The sequence below is a fragment of the Bombina bombina genome, chromosome 7 (genome assembly GCF_027579735.1).
Source record: "Bombina bombina isolate aBomBom1 chromosome 7, aBomBom1.pri, whole genome shotgun sequence".
NCBI classification, from domain to species: domain Eukaryota; kingdom Metazoa; phylum Chordata; class Amphibia; order Anura; family Bombinatoridae; genus Bombina; species Bombina bombina.
In genome coordinates this window covers 300,517,477-300,534,581 of record NC_069505.1, presented here as the reverse complement: position 1 = coordinate 300,534,581, position 17,105 = coordinate 300,517,477, and the positions used below count along the sequence as shown (strand labels likewise).

Here is a 17,105-nt window from a genome sequence, read left to right as displayed (position 1 = left end):
CAGAAACACATCCTGATTTAGGGACCACTACCCTGAGTGGAGAGTCTGTCTGCTCAGGAAATACGCTTCCCAACTCTCCTCACCTGGGATGTGGATAGCTGTAATTTGACACTGATGTCTATCAGCCCACAGCAGGATTCGAGACACTTCCTGCATCGCCAGAGAGCTCCGTGTGCCACCCTGATGGTTGATGTAGGCCACAGTAGTGATGTTGTCCGATTGGAATTGATATAACAGATGGAACCAAGCTGGGGCCACGTTAGAAGCGCATTGTATATAGCTCTCAACTCGAATGTTGATCGGGAGAGACACTTCCTCCTGACACAAAGTTCTTTGGGCTCTCAGAGAACCCCACACCCTAGCCGGACAGACTGGCGTGTGTGGTGAAAAATCACCCAAAAGGAGCAATGGAAACCCATCCCTAGAAAAACTGGAGTTGGGAGTTTCCACCAAGAGAAACTCCCTCCCTGACATGCAACAGATCTGAATGATCTCCATTCCATTGTCTGAGCATACACAACTGTAGTGGTCTCAAATGAAAGTAAACAAATGGTATGGCACCTGAAGCTGCAACCATAAGACCTACCACTTCCATGCATTTTGCTACCAAAGGTGGAGCACTGGACTGAAGCAGGCGACATGCAGTCTGAAGCTTCTCTCTGTGCTGATCTGTGAGGTAGATGCGCATACGGACAGTCTATGATCGCTTCCAAAATGTTTAACCTCGTAGCAGGAATGAGGGAGCTCTTTCCAGATTGACCTTCCATCCGTGTGCCCTAAGACACAAGCATAACCTCTCCATGTGGTCTCGAGCTACTGACAAAGATGGAGCCTGAACGACAATGTCAATCAGTTAAGGAGCTACTGCAATACCCTGCAGATGAAGCGCAGCCAACAGAGCTCCCAGCACCTTGATGAACAGTCGGAGTGCCATATCTAGTCCAAAAGGAAGCACAACAAACTGGTAGGCGAACCGCAGGAAGTGGTAGTGATCCCTGTGGATTGGAATGTAAAGGTATGCATTTTTTTAGGTCTATTCTAGTCATGAACTGACTCTCTTGAACAAGGGGAAGGATGGATCTAATTGTTTCCATCTTGAAGGTGGGAACTCTCATGAACCTGTTGAGACCCTTAAAGTGAAGGTAAATTTTCATGAATGAGTGCCCGGTTTTTAAAAATACTATTAAAAAAAGGGGCACTTTCATTCAATTGCAGTGGTTTTGTTAAAATACTTTTTAAAATACCTTTTTCTTCTTCCAAGCCGGAACAGCAATCCCCCGCCCGCAGCTGCTCTGTACTTACGTCAGCAATGACTAATCCGACTTCCTCAAATCATGGCTTCCCCCCCAGAGCAAACATTTCCTGAGGCCATGCAGTGATTGGAGGAAGCCGGTTTTGTCATTGCTGTGTAAGTACAGCAGGAAGAAGCTAACAAAACCGCTGCAAAGTAAACGAATAAAATTGCACCTGTTTTAAATAGTATTTTTAAAAACTGGGCTCTCATTCATGAAAATGTACCTTCACTTTAAAGTTCAGAATGCAACGGAACCTGCCCTCTTTTTGGGGGACCACAAAGAGGTTAGAGTAGAACCCTATTCCCCTCTCTGCTGGGGAAACTGGAACCACCACACCCATGGCTATGAGGTCTTCCACACAGTGGATTAGTGCTGATCCCTTTACTAGTTTTCCCGACACCCTTAAAAGAAGGAAGTAATCCCTTGGAGGATGAGACTGAAAGCTTATTCCATATCCCTGACAAACTATGTCCAGCACCCAAGGGTCCTAGACGGACTGAGCCCACTCCCTCTGAAACAGAGATAGTCGGCCCCCCCCACACGACCAGGTCGGGGCGAGCCGATCATGCTGACATTGCCCTGGGAAGCCTTTTTGGGCTGCTTGCTCCTGGGTGGGCTTCCAGGTAGCCCGGTGGGAATCTGTCTTAGGCAGTTCTGTGCTCCTCTGGTTCACTTCTTAGGTATCCATCAAGCTTTCTATCTAGCGCGTCCTTAAAGGAAGTGCCATCTTCAAGCGGAATGGTAGTGCGTTTAGCCAACGTGGATATGGCGCCATCAACCTTACGACCAGTATTAGATATACCAATACTCCAATGAGATTTACATGATTAAATCAGCCCCAGCTCTTAATAAGAGCCATTCCACGTTACACTTCATATCTTCTTTTTTTTACAGAGAACCTCTCTCTGCCTACCTCCATCATACAAGGCAAAGAACTACTGAGAGAGTAGGAGAAGTGGGAGTAATATTTCTAGCTTTGTTAGGGGTGTCTTTGCCTCCTCCTGGTGGCCAGGTTGAATAATTCTCATAAGTTATAAATGTTCTTGTAGACTCTCACTGCCAATAGAAAGAAATATTTATTACATGTTCTGTAGTGCAGTGGTCCTCCCCCTCCCTCTCAAAGTGATTATCACACCTGGTTCTGTAGCTTAGTAGCCCATCCCTCACCAATATATATTTTTTCTGTAGCCTAGGGAAACCTTAACCCTTCTGCATTATGCTGCCCACCCGCATCCCTCCTTCCCTCCCACGGCATAAACGCAAGCCGATACAGAAAGTGACACAGAGTGTATCAGCGATCTGCCTTAATATGATAAAGGAAGAATAATCAATTCATCCTTACCATATGAAGGCAAATGCCTTCTGTCTCCGGACCGCAGCATGAGCCAGAAGGTTGGACAAAGATACTACGTCAACAGGGTACACTGGGCAAAGTACTCTATGAAGTAGTAACAATGTCCAATAGGCTTAAGCAGTTATACAATAATATTTTTAAATTGGAAAGTTGTTTATTTGTTGAAAAGTAGAGAAGGTAAACTCAGGAGCGTGCACGTGTCTGGAGCACTTTATGGCATCAGTTTTGTAAGAATGTTATCTATTTGCAGGAGCACTAAATGGCAGCACTATTGCCTGTGCAAAACAGAATGAGAAGCAGTCTGCCAGGAACGAACAGCAGCATCAATAGCTTGTTCTATGGCCCGGTTGCCACCTGGTAGTAGCTTTTTTCTGCCCAATTGTGCTTTTCACAGAGGAAAACTTTCCTGTAGTATATCAGTCTGATCCCGCTGACATGGTCAGTCCAGCCCGAAATACCAGGCAATTCTCCTCTGAACAAGGAACATGACAACCCCAGACGATCGTTTCGGCCTCCTTTGGGCCTCGTCAGTGAGGTGCAGCCATATCCCTCTAAGGGTGATGGGGGAAACCAGACGTGGACTCCTTGCCCAATGTGCTTAGAGGGATATGGCTGCACCTCACTGACGAGGCCCAAAGGAGACCGAAACGATCGTCTGGGGTTGTCATGTTCCTTGTTCAGAGGAGAATTGCCTGGTATTTCGGGGCTGGACTGACCATGTCGGTGGGATCAGACTGATATACTACAGGAAAGTTTTCCTCTGTGAAAGCACAATTGGGCAGAAAGAAGCTACTACCAGGTGGCAACCGGGCCATAGAACAAGCTATTGATGCTGCTGTTCGTTCCTGGCAGACTGCTTCTCATTCTGTTTTGCATATGTAAATATTACCCTGGGGATAGTCTCCCTAAAGGTGATGGGGGAAACCAGACGTGGACTCCTTGCCCAATGTGCTTAGAGGGATATGGCGGCACCTCACTGACGAGGCTCAAAGGAGGCCGAAATGATCGTCTGGGGTTGTCATGTTCCATGTTAAGAGGAGAATTGCCTGGTATTTCGGGGCTGGACTGACCATGTCGGTGGGATCAGACTGATATACTACAGGAGAGTTTTCCTCTGTGAAAGCACAATTGGGCAGAAAGAAGCTACTACCAGGTGGCAACCGGGCCATAGAACAAGCTATTGATGCTGCTGTTCGTTCCTGGCAGACTGCTTCTCATTCTGTTTTGCATATGTAAATATGACCCTGGGGATAGTCTCCCTAAGGGTGATGGGGGAAACCAGACGTGGACTCCTTGCCCAACGTGCTTAGAGGGATATGGTTGCACCTCACTGACGAGGCCCAAAGGAGGCCGAAACGATCGTCTGGGGATTGTCATGTTCCTTGTTCAGAGGAGAATTGCCTGGTATTTCGGGGCTGGACTGACCATGTCGGTGGGATCAGACTGATATACTACAGGAAAGTTTTCATCTGTGAAAAGCACAATTGGGCAGAAAGAAGCTACTACCAGGTGGCAACCGGGCCATAGAACAAGCTATTGATGCTGCTGTTCGTTCCTGGCAGACTGCTTCTCATTCTGTTTTGCATATGTAAATATGACCCTGGGGATAGTCTCCCTAAGGGTGATGGGGGAAACAAGACGTGGACTCCTTGCCCAATGTGCTTAGAGGGATATGGCTGCACCTCACTGACGAGGCCCAAAGGAGGCCGAAACGATCGTCTGGGGTTGTCATGTTCCTTGTTCAGAGAAGAATTGCCTGGTATTTCGGGGCTGGACTGACCATGTCGGTGGGATCAGACTGATATACTACAGGAAAGTTTTCATCTGTGAAAAGCACAATTGGGCAGAAAGAAGCTACTACCAGGTGGCAACCGGGCCATAGAACAAGCTATTGATGCTGCTGTTCGTTCCTGGCAGACTGCTTCTCATTCTGTTTTGCATATGTAAATATGACCCTGGGGATAGTCTCCCTAAGGGTGATGGGGGAAACAAGACGTGGACTCCTTGCCCAATGTGCTTAGAGGGATATGGCTGCACCTCACTGACGAGGCCCAAAGGAGGCCGAAACGATCGTCTGGGGTTGTCATGTTCCTTGTTCAGAGAAGAATTGCCTGGTATTTCGGGGCTGGACTGACCATGTCGGTGGGATCAGACTGATATACTACAGGAAAGTTTTCCTCTGTGAAAGTACAATTGGGCAGAAAGAAGCTACTACCAGGTGGCAACCGGGCCATAGAACAAGCTATTGATGCTGCTGTTCGTTCCTGGCAGACTGCTTCTCATTCTGTTTTGCATATGTAAATATGACCCTGGGGATAGTCTCCCTAAGGGTGATGGGGGAAACCAGACGTGGACTCCTTGCCCAATGTGCTTAGAGGGATATGGCTGCACCTCACTGACGAGGCCCAAAGGAGGACGAAACGATCGTCTGGGGTTATCATGTTCCTTGTTCAGAGGAGAATTGCCTGGTATTTCGGGGCTGGACTGACCATGTCGGTGGGATCAGACTGATATACTACAGGAAAGTTTTCCTCTGTGAAAGTACAATTGGGCAGAAAGAAGCTACTACCAGGTGCAACCGGGCCATAGAACAAGCTATTGATGCTGCTGTTCGTTCCTGGCAGACTGCTTCTCATTCTGTTTTGCATATGTAAATATTACCCTGGGGATAGTCTCCCTAAAGGTGATGGGGGAAACCAGACGTGGACTCCTTGCCCAATGTGCTTAGAGGGATATGGCGGCACCTCACTGACGAGGCCCAAAGGAGGACGAAACGATCGTCTGGGGTTATCATGTTCCTTGTTCAGAGGAGAATTGCCTGGTATTTCGGGGCTGGACTGACCATGTCGGTGGGATCAGACTGATATACTACAGGAAAGTTTTCCTCTGTGAAAGTACAATTGGGCAGAAAGAAGCTACTACCAGGTGCAACCAGGCCATAGAACAAGCTATTGATGCTGCTGTTCGTTCCTGGCAGACTGCTTCTCATTCTGTTTTGCATATGTAAATATGACCCTGGGGATAGTCTCCCTAAGGGTGACGGGGGAAACCAGACGTGGACTCCTTGCCCAATGTGCTTAGAGGGATATGGCTGCACCTCACTGACGAGGCCCAAAGGAGGACGAAACGATCGTCTGGGGTTGTCATGTTCCTTGTTCAGAGGAGAATTGCCTGGTATTTCGGGGCTGGACCGACCATGTCGGTGGGATCAGACTGATATACTACAGGAAAGTTTTCCTCTGTGAAAGCACAATTGGGCAGAAAGAAGCTACTACCAGGTGGCAACCGGGCCATAGAACAAGCTATTGATGCTGCTGTTCATTCCTGGCCGACTGCTTCTCATTCTGTTTTGCATATGTAAATATGACCCTGGGGATAGTCTCCCTAAGGGTGATGGGGGATAGTCTCCCTAAGGGTGATGGGGGAAACCAGACGTGGACTCCTTGCCCAACGTGCTTAGAGGGATATGGCTACACCTCACTGACGAGGCCCAAAGGAGGACGAAACGATCGTCTGGGGTTGTCATGTTCCTTGTTCAGAGGAAAATTGCCTGGTATTTCGGGGCTGGACTGATCATGTCGGTGGGATCAGACTGATATACTACAGGAAAGTTTTCCTCTGTGAAAGCACAATTGGGCAGAAAGAAGCTACTACCAGGTGGCAACCAGGCCATAGAACAAGCTATTGATGCTGCTGTTCGTTCCTGGCAGACTGCTTCTCATTCTGTTTAGCACTATTGCCTGCCATAAAAGAATACCATGGAAACGAAGCAAATTTGATAACAGAAATAAATTGGAAACTTTTTTTTAAATTGTATGTTCTGTATTAAATTGTATGGTCTGAATCACAAAAGAAAATTTTGGGGTTTCATATCCCTTTAAGCCTACAAGATGCAACGAGTCAAGCAAATAGTTGTGACTAACTTTCTTCCTATATTGTTATGGTAGCCTGAGAGATATTAGCTGTGCAGTGCAGTAGCAACAGGAAGCTGGGCAAATCCTGTTTCTAAACACATTTATACATGTTGTGGAAAACCAAACAAAAAGGGTCTTGGTTACTTTGAGATGTAATTTTAATGCTGTAACTTGTAAAATGTCCATAATACAGAGTTTGCAGACTTGTGGTATGCATGGGACATTACCAGTGTCACCCTGATGCATTTGGGACAGTTCTATAGCTGTACTCAGCTGTATATTCCTGGCTTCCTTGCAGTGTAAGAGATAAAAATAACAGATATTGTTGCTAACACTTAGCTGTCTTTTTGGCATCTCTCTCTGCTCTAACAATTTCACACCCAGTCTCTTGGCAGAGCATTCACAGAGCTGAAATGATTTCCAGATTGTGTTAAATAAAACACATTTCTTCAGCTAAAACAAAGCCCACGATTTCCCCACAGAGACAACACTGTGCAACAGAAGAGAGACTGCTGCAAGCGATAGGGCAGACCTGAACATGAACAAACATAATGTGGAGGAGGGAGATGGATAATTGCACACAGGACTCAAAAGGTGACAGTGTGAGAAGCGCATTGGCACCTTTTATTGGGAGCATCAGTAGGACACAGAGACCTTGACAAAAGCAGCACTAGATTTTCTGAGGTTTAAAGGGACACTCAACCCAAATTTTTTCTTTCGTGATTTAGATAGAGCATGCACTTTTAAGCAACTTTCTAATTTACTCCTATTTTCAATATTTCTTCGTTATCTTGCTATCTTTATTTGAAAAAGCAGGAATCTAAGCTATGGAGCGAGGCCCATTTTTGGCTCAGCACTTGAGTTGTGCTTGCTGATTGGTAGCTAAATGTACCCACCAATAAGCAAGCACTATCCAGGGTTCTGAACCTAAAATGGGCCGGGTCCTTCACTTAGATTCCTGCTTTTTCAAATAAAGATACAAAGAGAACGAAGAAAAATTGATAATAGAAGTAAATTAAAGCCAAAGTAAAAAAATTTGGCTTTAGTATCCCTTTAAGGCTAGGGGTGGTGAACCTGTGACATGGGGGAAAAGAAACTGGTGCTAGATCTCAAGCAAGTCGCTAAAATGGAGTCGCTATATAAAAAGTAGCAGTATCGGTTTTTGTGTACCAGCTTTAGTTTAGTAACCATATCACACTCTGGATTAAAGGGACAGTCAAGTCCAAAAAAAAAAAAAAAAACTTTCACGATTCAGATACGGCATGTAATTTTCAACAACTTTCCAATTTACTTTTATCACCAATTTTGCTTTGTTCTCTTGGTATTCTTAGTTGAAAGCTAAACCTAGGAGGTTCATATGCTAATTTCTTAGACCTTGAAGGCCGCCTCTGCATTTGACAGTTTTTCACCACTAGAGCGCATTAGTTCATGTGTTTCATATAGATAACATTGAGACCAATCACTTCCATACACTGAGCCACAGAGGGACTCAAGGAGGTCCAGAGGGCAAGACATGCCGAAGATAGCTTGCAATGTCTCTGGTCTGTTAGAAATAGCCTCAAGGATATGGAGTCTATTATAGTACCCAGTAATTCCACCCTGGTAATTGGGATAAGAGAACTCTTTTCCAAGTTTATCTTCCATACATGTGATCAAAGAAGACTGAGAAGGGACTCCGAGAATTCTTCTGCAAAGTAAAAGGATGGTGCTTGCACCAGAATATCATCCAAGTATGGGGCTACTGCATTACCCTGAGTTCTGGCAATGGCTAGAAGAGCCCCCACAACCTTTGTAAAAATTCTTGGAGCAGTAGCTAGGCCAAACAGAAGGGCAATGAACTGGAAGTGTTGGTCCAAGAGTGCAAACCTCGGGAACTGAAAGTGTTCCCTGTGGATTGGAACATAAACTGGCCTTCCTGAATTAAAGGAAGGATGGACCTTATCGTCTCCATCTTGAAGGAAGGGACACTGAGAAATTTGTTTAAGCACTTTAGGTCCAGAATTGGGCAGAAAGTTCCCTCCTTCTTTGGGACCACGAAAAGGTTTGAATAAAACTCCAAACCTCTTTCTTCGATAGGCACCGGGACAACAACTCCTAAGGAGGATAGATCCCGAACGCACCCTAGAAAGGCATCCCTCTTTTCTGGTAGACAGATTCGATAGAAGGAATCTTCCCCTTGGCGGATGAGATTTGAAGCCTATCTTGTATCCGAGATACTACCTCCAGGACCCATGGATCCTGTACATCCTTGAACCAAGCGTCGGAAAAAAGAGACAGTCTGCCCCCTACACAATCCAATCTCGGATCGGGGGCCGCCCCTTCATGCCGATTTGTTTTGGCGGGCTTCTTATTCCGCTTGGATTTATTCCAGGACTGAACCGGCTTCCAAGTACTCTTGGGTTGATCGAGCTTGGAGGAGGATTGTTGTTTTTGGGATTTGTCAGAAAGAAACAAAAATTAGAAGATTGTCGTCCCTTAGACTTGTTCTTCTTATCTTGTGGTAGGAAGGCACCCTTGCCTCCAGTAACCGTAGAAATAATGGAGTCTAGGCCTGGACCAAATAAAATATTTCCCTTGAAGGGAAGAGAAAGGAGTCTGTTCAATAAACCCCCTTCAGAGGATATTAACCCTGGATCCTATCAAGGGATAAAGGAGCCACACTGTGACCCTGTTATAGCGTTTTATATGTAAAAATTGAAACAATCTTACCTCCAGGATCCATGCTGTGGAACAGAACACAGCCTCTCAAGTGTGACAGTCTTATAGCAGTGCTCCTGACATAGACTTGAGTGAGAGAAAGCAGGCAGTGAAACTCGTCAATACTGATTGCTTAGGAGCTGTTAGCAGTAGTCTGGATGGTTTCGCAGAAAAACTTTCCCTGCATCTCCAGACTCTAACTTTCATCAATACTCTCACTGAGAGGTTGACATGACTACTTAAAACTTTAGTCCTATCTCGAAGGGCAGATAACCTTTTTCAGGACTCTCTGAATCTTCTGACACTTCTCTGCCACCTCCTAATGTGACGAAAGGCAAAGAATGACTGGGGTAATGAGGAAGTGGGAGGGATATTTAAGCCTTTGGCTGGGGTGTCTTTGCCTCCTCCTGGTGGCCAGGTGTTGTATTTCCCAACAGTAAGGAATGAAGCTGTGGACTCTCCCTATCTTAGGAAGGAAATAATGTGTTAGAAAGTGCACCATATATATTATTTCTTGAGTTTGTACTTTCTACCATTAGCAAACCACAAAAATACATTAACACTTCATTTTGAAGGCATGACCTCTTGTTCAAGCAGAGTTGGCCACAGCTTATCTGCAACTAAAACTTACCCATTCTAAACGCTGCAACCATATCCTTCACGGCTTTGGTCACCAGGGAAAAATGTCGATAAAGTGGGTAACACACAACCCGTCTTCCAAATGACACCAAGACATCCTTAATACATGTGTAATTCTGTAAGAAAAATGAAAACTATTTAATTAATAACATGAGTATATTGTATCTGTAATATAGCATCAGTGAAGCACTCATATCATTTAAAGGGATCGAGAGAGCATACAACTTTAAACAACTTTCTAGGTAACTTCCATTGCCAAAATGTGTATACTCTTTATATATGCACTTTCTGATGCCCCATCTAAGCATGTACAAGAATTCACAGTATATATTTATATGCATTTTGTGATTGGCTGATGGTTGTCCCATGATACAGGAGAAAGGAAATGGAATTGACTTTAAAATTAGTCAGAAAAAAATATACTACTTATTTAATTCAAACTAAGTGCTTTGGCATTGTTGTTTTATTCTTCCTTTTTAGATTATGCAATTCTACTGTATTTAAAGGGACACTCAAGTCAAAATAACCTTTCTGGGGAACAAGATTCTACTGACCATGTGCACAAGCACACAGGGTATACGTATACTAGTCTGTGATTGGCTGTTGTCTGTCATGATACAGGGGGACGGAAAATGGGAGAAAAAAATAAATAAAAAAACAGAATTTATGTTTACCTGATAAATTACTTTCTCCAACGGTGTGTCCGGTCCACGGCGTCATCCTTACTTGTGGGATATTCTCTTCCCCAACAGGAAATGGCAAAGAGCCCAGCAAAGCTGGTCACATGATCCCTCCTAGGCTCCGCCTACCCCAGTCATTCGACCGACGTTAAGGAGGAATATTTGCATAGGAGAAACCATATGATACCGTGGTGACTGTAGTTAAAGAAAATAAATTATCAGACCTGATTAAAAAAACCAGGGCGGGCCGTGGACCGGACACACCGTTGGAGAAAGTAATTTATCAGGTAAACATAAATTCTGTTTTCTCCAACATAGGTGTGTCCGGTCCACGGCGTCATCCTTACTTGTGGGAACCAATACCAAAGCTTTAGGACACGGATGAAGGGAGGGAGCAAATCAGGTCACCTAAATGGAAGGCACCACGGCTTGCAAAACCTTTCTCCCAAAAATAGCCTCAGAAGAAGCAAAAGTATCAAACTTGTAAAATTTGGTAAAAGTGTGCAGTGAAGACCAAGTCGCTGCCCTACATATCTGATCAACAGAAGCCTCGTTCTTGAAGGCCCATGTGGAAGCCACAGCCCTAGTGGAATGAGCTGTGATTCTTTCAGGAGGCTGCCGTCCGGCAGTCACATAAGCCAATCTGATGATGCTTTTAATCCAAAAAGAGAGAGAGAGGTAGAAGTTGCTTTTTGACCTCTCCTTTTACCAGAATAAACAACAAACAAGGAAGATGTTTGTCTAAAATCCTTTGTAGCATCTAAATAGAATTTTAGAGCGCGAACAACATCCAAATTGTGCAACAAACGTTCCTTCTTCGAAACTGGTTTCGGACACAAAGAAGGCACGACTATCTCCTGGTTAATGTTTTTGTTAGAAACAACTTTTGGAAGAAAACCAGGTTTAGTACGTAAAACCACCTTATCTGCATGGAACACCAGATAAGGAGGAGAACACTGCAGAGCAGATAATTCTGAAACTCTTCTAGCAGAAGAAATTGCAACCAAAAACAAAACTTTCCAAGATAATAACTTAATATCAACGGAATGTAAGGGTTCAAACGGAACCCCCTGAAGAACTGAAAGAACTAAGTTGAGACTCCAAGGAGGAGTCAAAGGTTTGTAAACAGGCTTGATTCTAACCAGAGCCTGAACAAAGGCTTGAACATCTGGCACAGCTGCCAGCTTTTTGTGAAGTAACACAGACAAGGCAGAAATCTGTCCCTTCAAGGAACTTGCAGATAATCCTTTCTCCAATCCTTCTTGAAGAAAGGATAGAATCTTAGGAATCTTTACCTTGTCCCAAGGGAATCCTTTAGATTCACACCAACAGATATATTTTTTCCATATTTTGTGGTAAATTTTTCTAGTTACAGGCTTTCTGGCCTGAACAAGAGTATCAATAACAGAATCTGAGAACCCTCGTTTTGATAAGATCAAGCGTTCAATCTCCATGCAGTCAGCTGGAGTGAGACCAGATTCGGATGTTCGAACGGACCTTGAACAAGAAGGTCTCGTCTCAAAGGTAGCTTCCATGGTGGAGCCGATGACATATTCACCAGATCTGCATACCAAGTCCTGCGTGGCCACGCAGGAGCTATCAAGATCACCGACGCCCTCTCCTGATTGATCCTGGCTACCAGCCTGGGGATGAGAGGAAACGGCGGGAATACATAAGCTAGTTTGAAGGTCCAAGGTGCTACTAGTGCATCTACTAGAGTCGCCTTGGGATCCCTGGATCTGGACCCGTAGCAAGGAACCTTGAAGTTCTGACGAGAGGCCATCAGATCCATGTCTGGAATGCCCCACAGTTGAGTAATTTGGGCAAAGATTTCCGGATGGAGTTCCCACTCCCCCGGATGTAATGTCTGACGACTCAGAAAATCCGCTTCCCAATTTTCCACTCCTGGGATGTGGATTGCAGACAGGTGGCAGGAGTGAGTCTCCGCCCATTGAATGATTTTGGTCACTTCTTCCATCGCCAGGGAACTCCTTGTTCCCCCCTGATGGTTGATGTACGCAACAGTCGTCATGTTGTCTGATTGAAACCGTATGAACTTGGCCTTTGCTAGCTGAGGCCAAGCCTTGAGAGCATTGAATATCGCTCTCAGTTCCAGAATATTTATCGGTAGAAGAGATTCTTCCCGAGACCAAAGACCCTGAGCTTTCAGGGGTCCCCAGACCGCGCCCCAGCCCATCAGACTGGCGTCGGTCGTGACAATGACCCACTCTGGTCTGCGGAAGGTCATCCCTTGTGACAGGTTGTCCAGGGACAGCCACCAACGGAGTGAGTCTCTGGTCCTCTGATTTACTTGTATCTTCGGAGACAAGTCTGTATAGTCCCCATTCCACTGACTGAGCATGCACAGTTGTAATGGTCTTAGATGAATGCGCGCAAAAGGAACTATGTCCATTGCCGCTACCATCAAACCTATTACTTCCATGCACTGCGCTATGGAAGGAAGAGGAACGGAATGAAGTGTTTGACAAGAGTTTAGAAGTTTTGTTTTTCTGGCCTCTGTCAGAAAAATCCTCATTTCTAAGGAGTCTATTATTGTTCCCAAGAAGGGAACCCTTGTCGACGGAGATAGAGAACTCTTTTCCACGTTCACTTTCCATCCGTGAGATCTGAGAAAGGCCAGGACTATGTCCGTGTGAGCCTTTGCTTGAGGAAGGGACGACGCTTGAATCAGAATGTCGTCCAAGTAAGGAACTACTGCAATGCCCCTTGGTCTTAGTACCGCTAGAAGGGACCCTAGTACCTTTGTGAAAATCCTTGGAGCAGTGGCTAATCCGAAAGGAAGCGCCACGAACTGGTAATGCTTGTCCAGGAATGCGAACCTTAGGAACCGATGATGTTCCTTGTGGATAGGAATATGTAGATACGCATCCTTTAAATCCACCGTGGTCATGAATTGACCTTCCTGGATGGAAGGAAGAATAGTTCGAATGGTTTCCATTTTGAACGATGGAACCTTGAGAAACTTGTTTAAGATCTTGAGATCTAAGATTGGTCTGAACGTTCCCTCTTTTTTGGGAACTATGAACAGATTGGAGTAGAACCCCATCCCTTGTTCTCCTAATGGAACAGGATGAATCACTCCCATTTTTAACAGGTCTTCTACACAATGTAAGAATGCCTGTCTCTTTATGTGGTCTGAAGACAATTGAGACCTGTGGAACCTCCCCCTTGGGGGAAGCCCCTTGAATTCCAGAAGATAACCTTGGGAGACTATTTCTAGTGCCCAAGGATCCAGAACATCTCTTGCCCAAGCCTGAGCGAAGAGAGAGAGTCTGCCCCCCACCAGATCCGGTCCCGGATCGGGGGCCAACATTTCATGCTGTCTTGGTAGCAGTGGCAGGTTTCTTGGCCTGCTTTCCCTTGTTCCAGCCTTGCATTGGTCTCCAGGCTGGCTTGGCTTGAGAAGTATTACCCTCTTGCTTAGAGGACGTAGCACTTGGGGCTGGTCCGTTTCTACGAAAGGGACGAAAATTAGGTTTATTTTTGGCCTTGAAAGACCTATCCTGAGGAAGGGCGTGGCCCTTACCCCCAGTGATATCAGAGATAATCTCTTTCAAGTCAGGGCCAAACATCGTTTTCCCCTTGAAAGGAATGTTAAGTAGTTTGTTCTTGGAAGACGCATCCGCTGACCAAGATTTCAACCAAAGCGCTCTGCGCGCCACAATAGCAAACCCAGAATTTTTCGCCGCTAACCTAGCCAATTGCAAAGTGGCGTCTAGGGTGAAAGAATTAGCCAATTTGAGAGCACGGATTCTGTCCATAATCTCCTCATAAGGAGGAGAATCACTATCGATCGCCTTTACTAGCTCATCGAACCAGAAACACGCGGCTGTAGTGACAGGGACAATGCATGAAATTGGTTGTAGAAGGTAACCTTGCTGAACAAACATCTTTTTAAGCAAACCTTCTAATTTTTTATCCATAGGATCTTTGAAAGCACAACTATCTTCTATGGGTATAGTGGTGCGTTTGTTTAAAGTAGAAACCGCTCCCTCGACCTTAGGGACTGTCTGCCATAAGTCCTTTCTGGGGTCGACCATAGGAAACAATTTTTTAAATATGGGGGGAGGGACGAAAGGTATACCGGGCCTTTCCCATTCTTTATTTACAATGTCCGCCACCCGCTTGGGTATAGGAAAAGCTTCTGGGAGCCCCGGGACCTCTAGGAACTTGTCCATTTTACATAGTTTCTCTGGGATGATCAAATTCTCACAATCATCCAGAGTGGATAATACCTCCTTAAGCAGAGCGCGGAGATGTTCCAACTTAAATTTAAATGTAATCACATCGGGTTCAGCTTGTTGAGAAATTTTCCCTGAATCTGAAATTTCTCCCTCAGACAAAACCTCCCTGGCCCCCTCAGACTGGTGTAGGGGCATTTCAGAACCATTATCATCAGCGTCCTCATGCTCTTCAGTATCTAAAACAGAGCAGTCGCGCTTACGCTGATAAGTGGGCATTTTGGCTAAAATGTTTTTGATAGAATTATCCATTACAGCCGTTAATTGTTGCATAGTGTTACAAACTGCTATTTGTGACTGGCCCTTTAAATGGAAGGTTGCCCTGCTTCCCTGGATTTTGGAGAAGCCTATTTGCCAGCCTCCTTCCTCATGACTATGGCCCCTGGAAGATTGTGCCCCTGAGAGTATATTGACTTTTGTTGGGTGTGTGTGGCCCTTTGGGAACCGTCTGGGGACATATTGTGAGTTTAGTGAACAATGCCCCCTTTAAGACTATGTCCCCAGACCTGTGAAATGACTTGTCCCTGGCTTTCTCCCACTTGGTTCAGATTCATTGTGTGCCATTAAGAGTTAAATTTTGTTCAGCTTCAAGAGACCTATTTCTGTCCCTCTAACTTGCAGCTTTGACTCATGTTTGTAGGGGACAGCTTATAATCACTACAGGGATTGCTATGTTTTTCATACTCCCTTAGCTACAGGGATTGCTACAGAAGGAAGAGGTTCGCCTACTGGAGCCTGGTCGTAGGTCCAGGGCGCAGAGCAGACGGCGAGATACCAGCCCAGCAGCGGTGGTTCATATAGTCTGTATTACTGATGGTGGCTACGCAGTAGTTATAGTGTCCACGGTGCTGCTGCTCCTTTGGTGAGCGCTAGGAGCATCCTTTTCTACGGTCCAACTTCCAGCCAGCCTGGAGGCAACCGTAACATTTGGCGGCAGCGGTGGGATTGGCGTCCTAGCGCAAGGAGCAGCACCACAACAGCACTGGTATCGTAGGAGAGTAATTGAGGGCAACGCTAACCACTGCGCAGCGTCCCTACCTACAGCAGCATGGAGCTGACAAGATACTGGTCAGAACCATGTGAAGAGCACCTCAACCGGATCCGTCGCTATGAGGGCGCGGATTTCGTTCCAGAGGTAAAGAGGCGGCTAGTCCTATATGGTCCAGACCCTGCGCAGGAGGTAGTCAGTCGCATCATCCGGGAATTGGATACGGAGAACAAAGCGGCACGAGCCTTTGAGCGCCAACTGTGGAGTTTGAGGGTATGGACACCTGGTCTCTCTCCCCAGCCGCAGCATGTTCCACAGGGAGAGGAGAGCAGCGACCTCCCTCCCCAGCGGCAGTATACTGTGCAGAGGGAAGAGACAACCGGTCTCCTTCCCCAACCCCAACCAGAGATACCAGAGGCAGCAGGCCTCATAGACTGGTCCTGGGAGGACCCCCAGCAGGCAGGTGGAGATGGGACCGCAGTCTCTCTACCGTCCCTACAGGGATGCTGGGCAGGCGGCCCAGATCCCCAGCGACAGACCCAGCTACAGGGAGGGGAGAGCATCGACCTCCCTCCCCAGCCGGAGTGTGCCTTCCAGGGAGAGGAGACAACCGGTCTCTCTCCCCAGCCGCAGCATGTTCCACAGGAAGAGGAGAGCATCGACCTCCCTTCCCAACGGCCGCCGGAGTATCAGGAGGAGGAGGTAAGCCAATCTCCCCCTCCCCAGCTAACTCCTAACTTGGGCCCAGGGTTAACAGTGGAGATGTTAACCCCCACGTTCCCTTTGCCACCGGGCAGGACTATGCCCCAATTCCCCCAGCAGAAGAGCTGGCATCAGTACAGAGCGCTGCTGGCCTCTGCCCTACAGACCCCCTTGTTACAAGACTGGCCTGCAAACTCCTCACCCCAGCAGAAGCGCTGGCACCAGGGCAGAGTGCCGCTGGCCTCTGCCCCCCAAGTACCATCAGCTATTTGCCCAGCTGCGCCAGGAAGGCAGAGGATGCTACACTTTCATGCTATAACCTGGAACCTACAGGCCAGTGCTACTTGTTGTGGGGGGGCTGCTTTGCTGCTAGTGTTTATTTGTGGGTGGGTTGCGAGACTAACTTAGGCACTGACCGAAAGAAGGTCAGGTGCCTTGTTAGTCTCCCTCCAAAAGGGGAGATATGTTACAAACTGCTATTTGTGACTGGCCCTTTAAATGGAAGGTTGCCCTGCTTCCCTGGATTTTGGAGAAGCCTATTTGCCAGCCTCCTTCCTCATGACTATGGCCCCTG

The 17,105-nt window shown here is 46.4% G+C and overlaps 1 protein-coding gene across 2 annotated transcripts in view; it reads right to left on the bottom strand.

Moving 5' to 3' along the window:
• SHQ1 (SHQ1, H/ACA ribonucleoprotein assembly factor) overlaps positions 1 to 17,105 on the bottom strand; it is a 296,452-nt gene that overhangs the window by 119,702 nt on the left and 159,645 nt on the right. For both annotated transcript variants that reach the window (XM_053720888.1, XM_053720887.1), the window contains exon 10: positions 9,892 to 10,015. In XM_053720888.1, the coding sequence (XP_053576863.1) occupies positions 9,892 to 10,015 (124 nt within the window). The remainder of the gene's footprint in view (positions 1 to 9,891; positions 10,016 to 17,105) is intronic.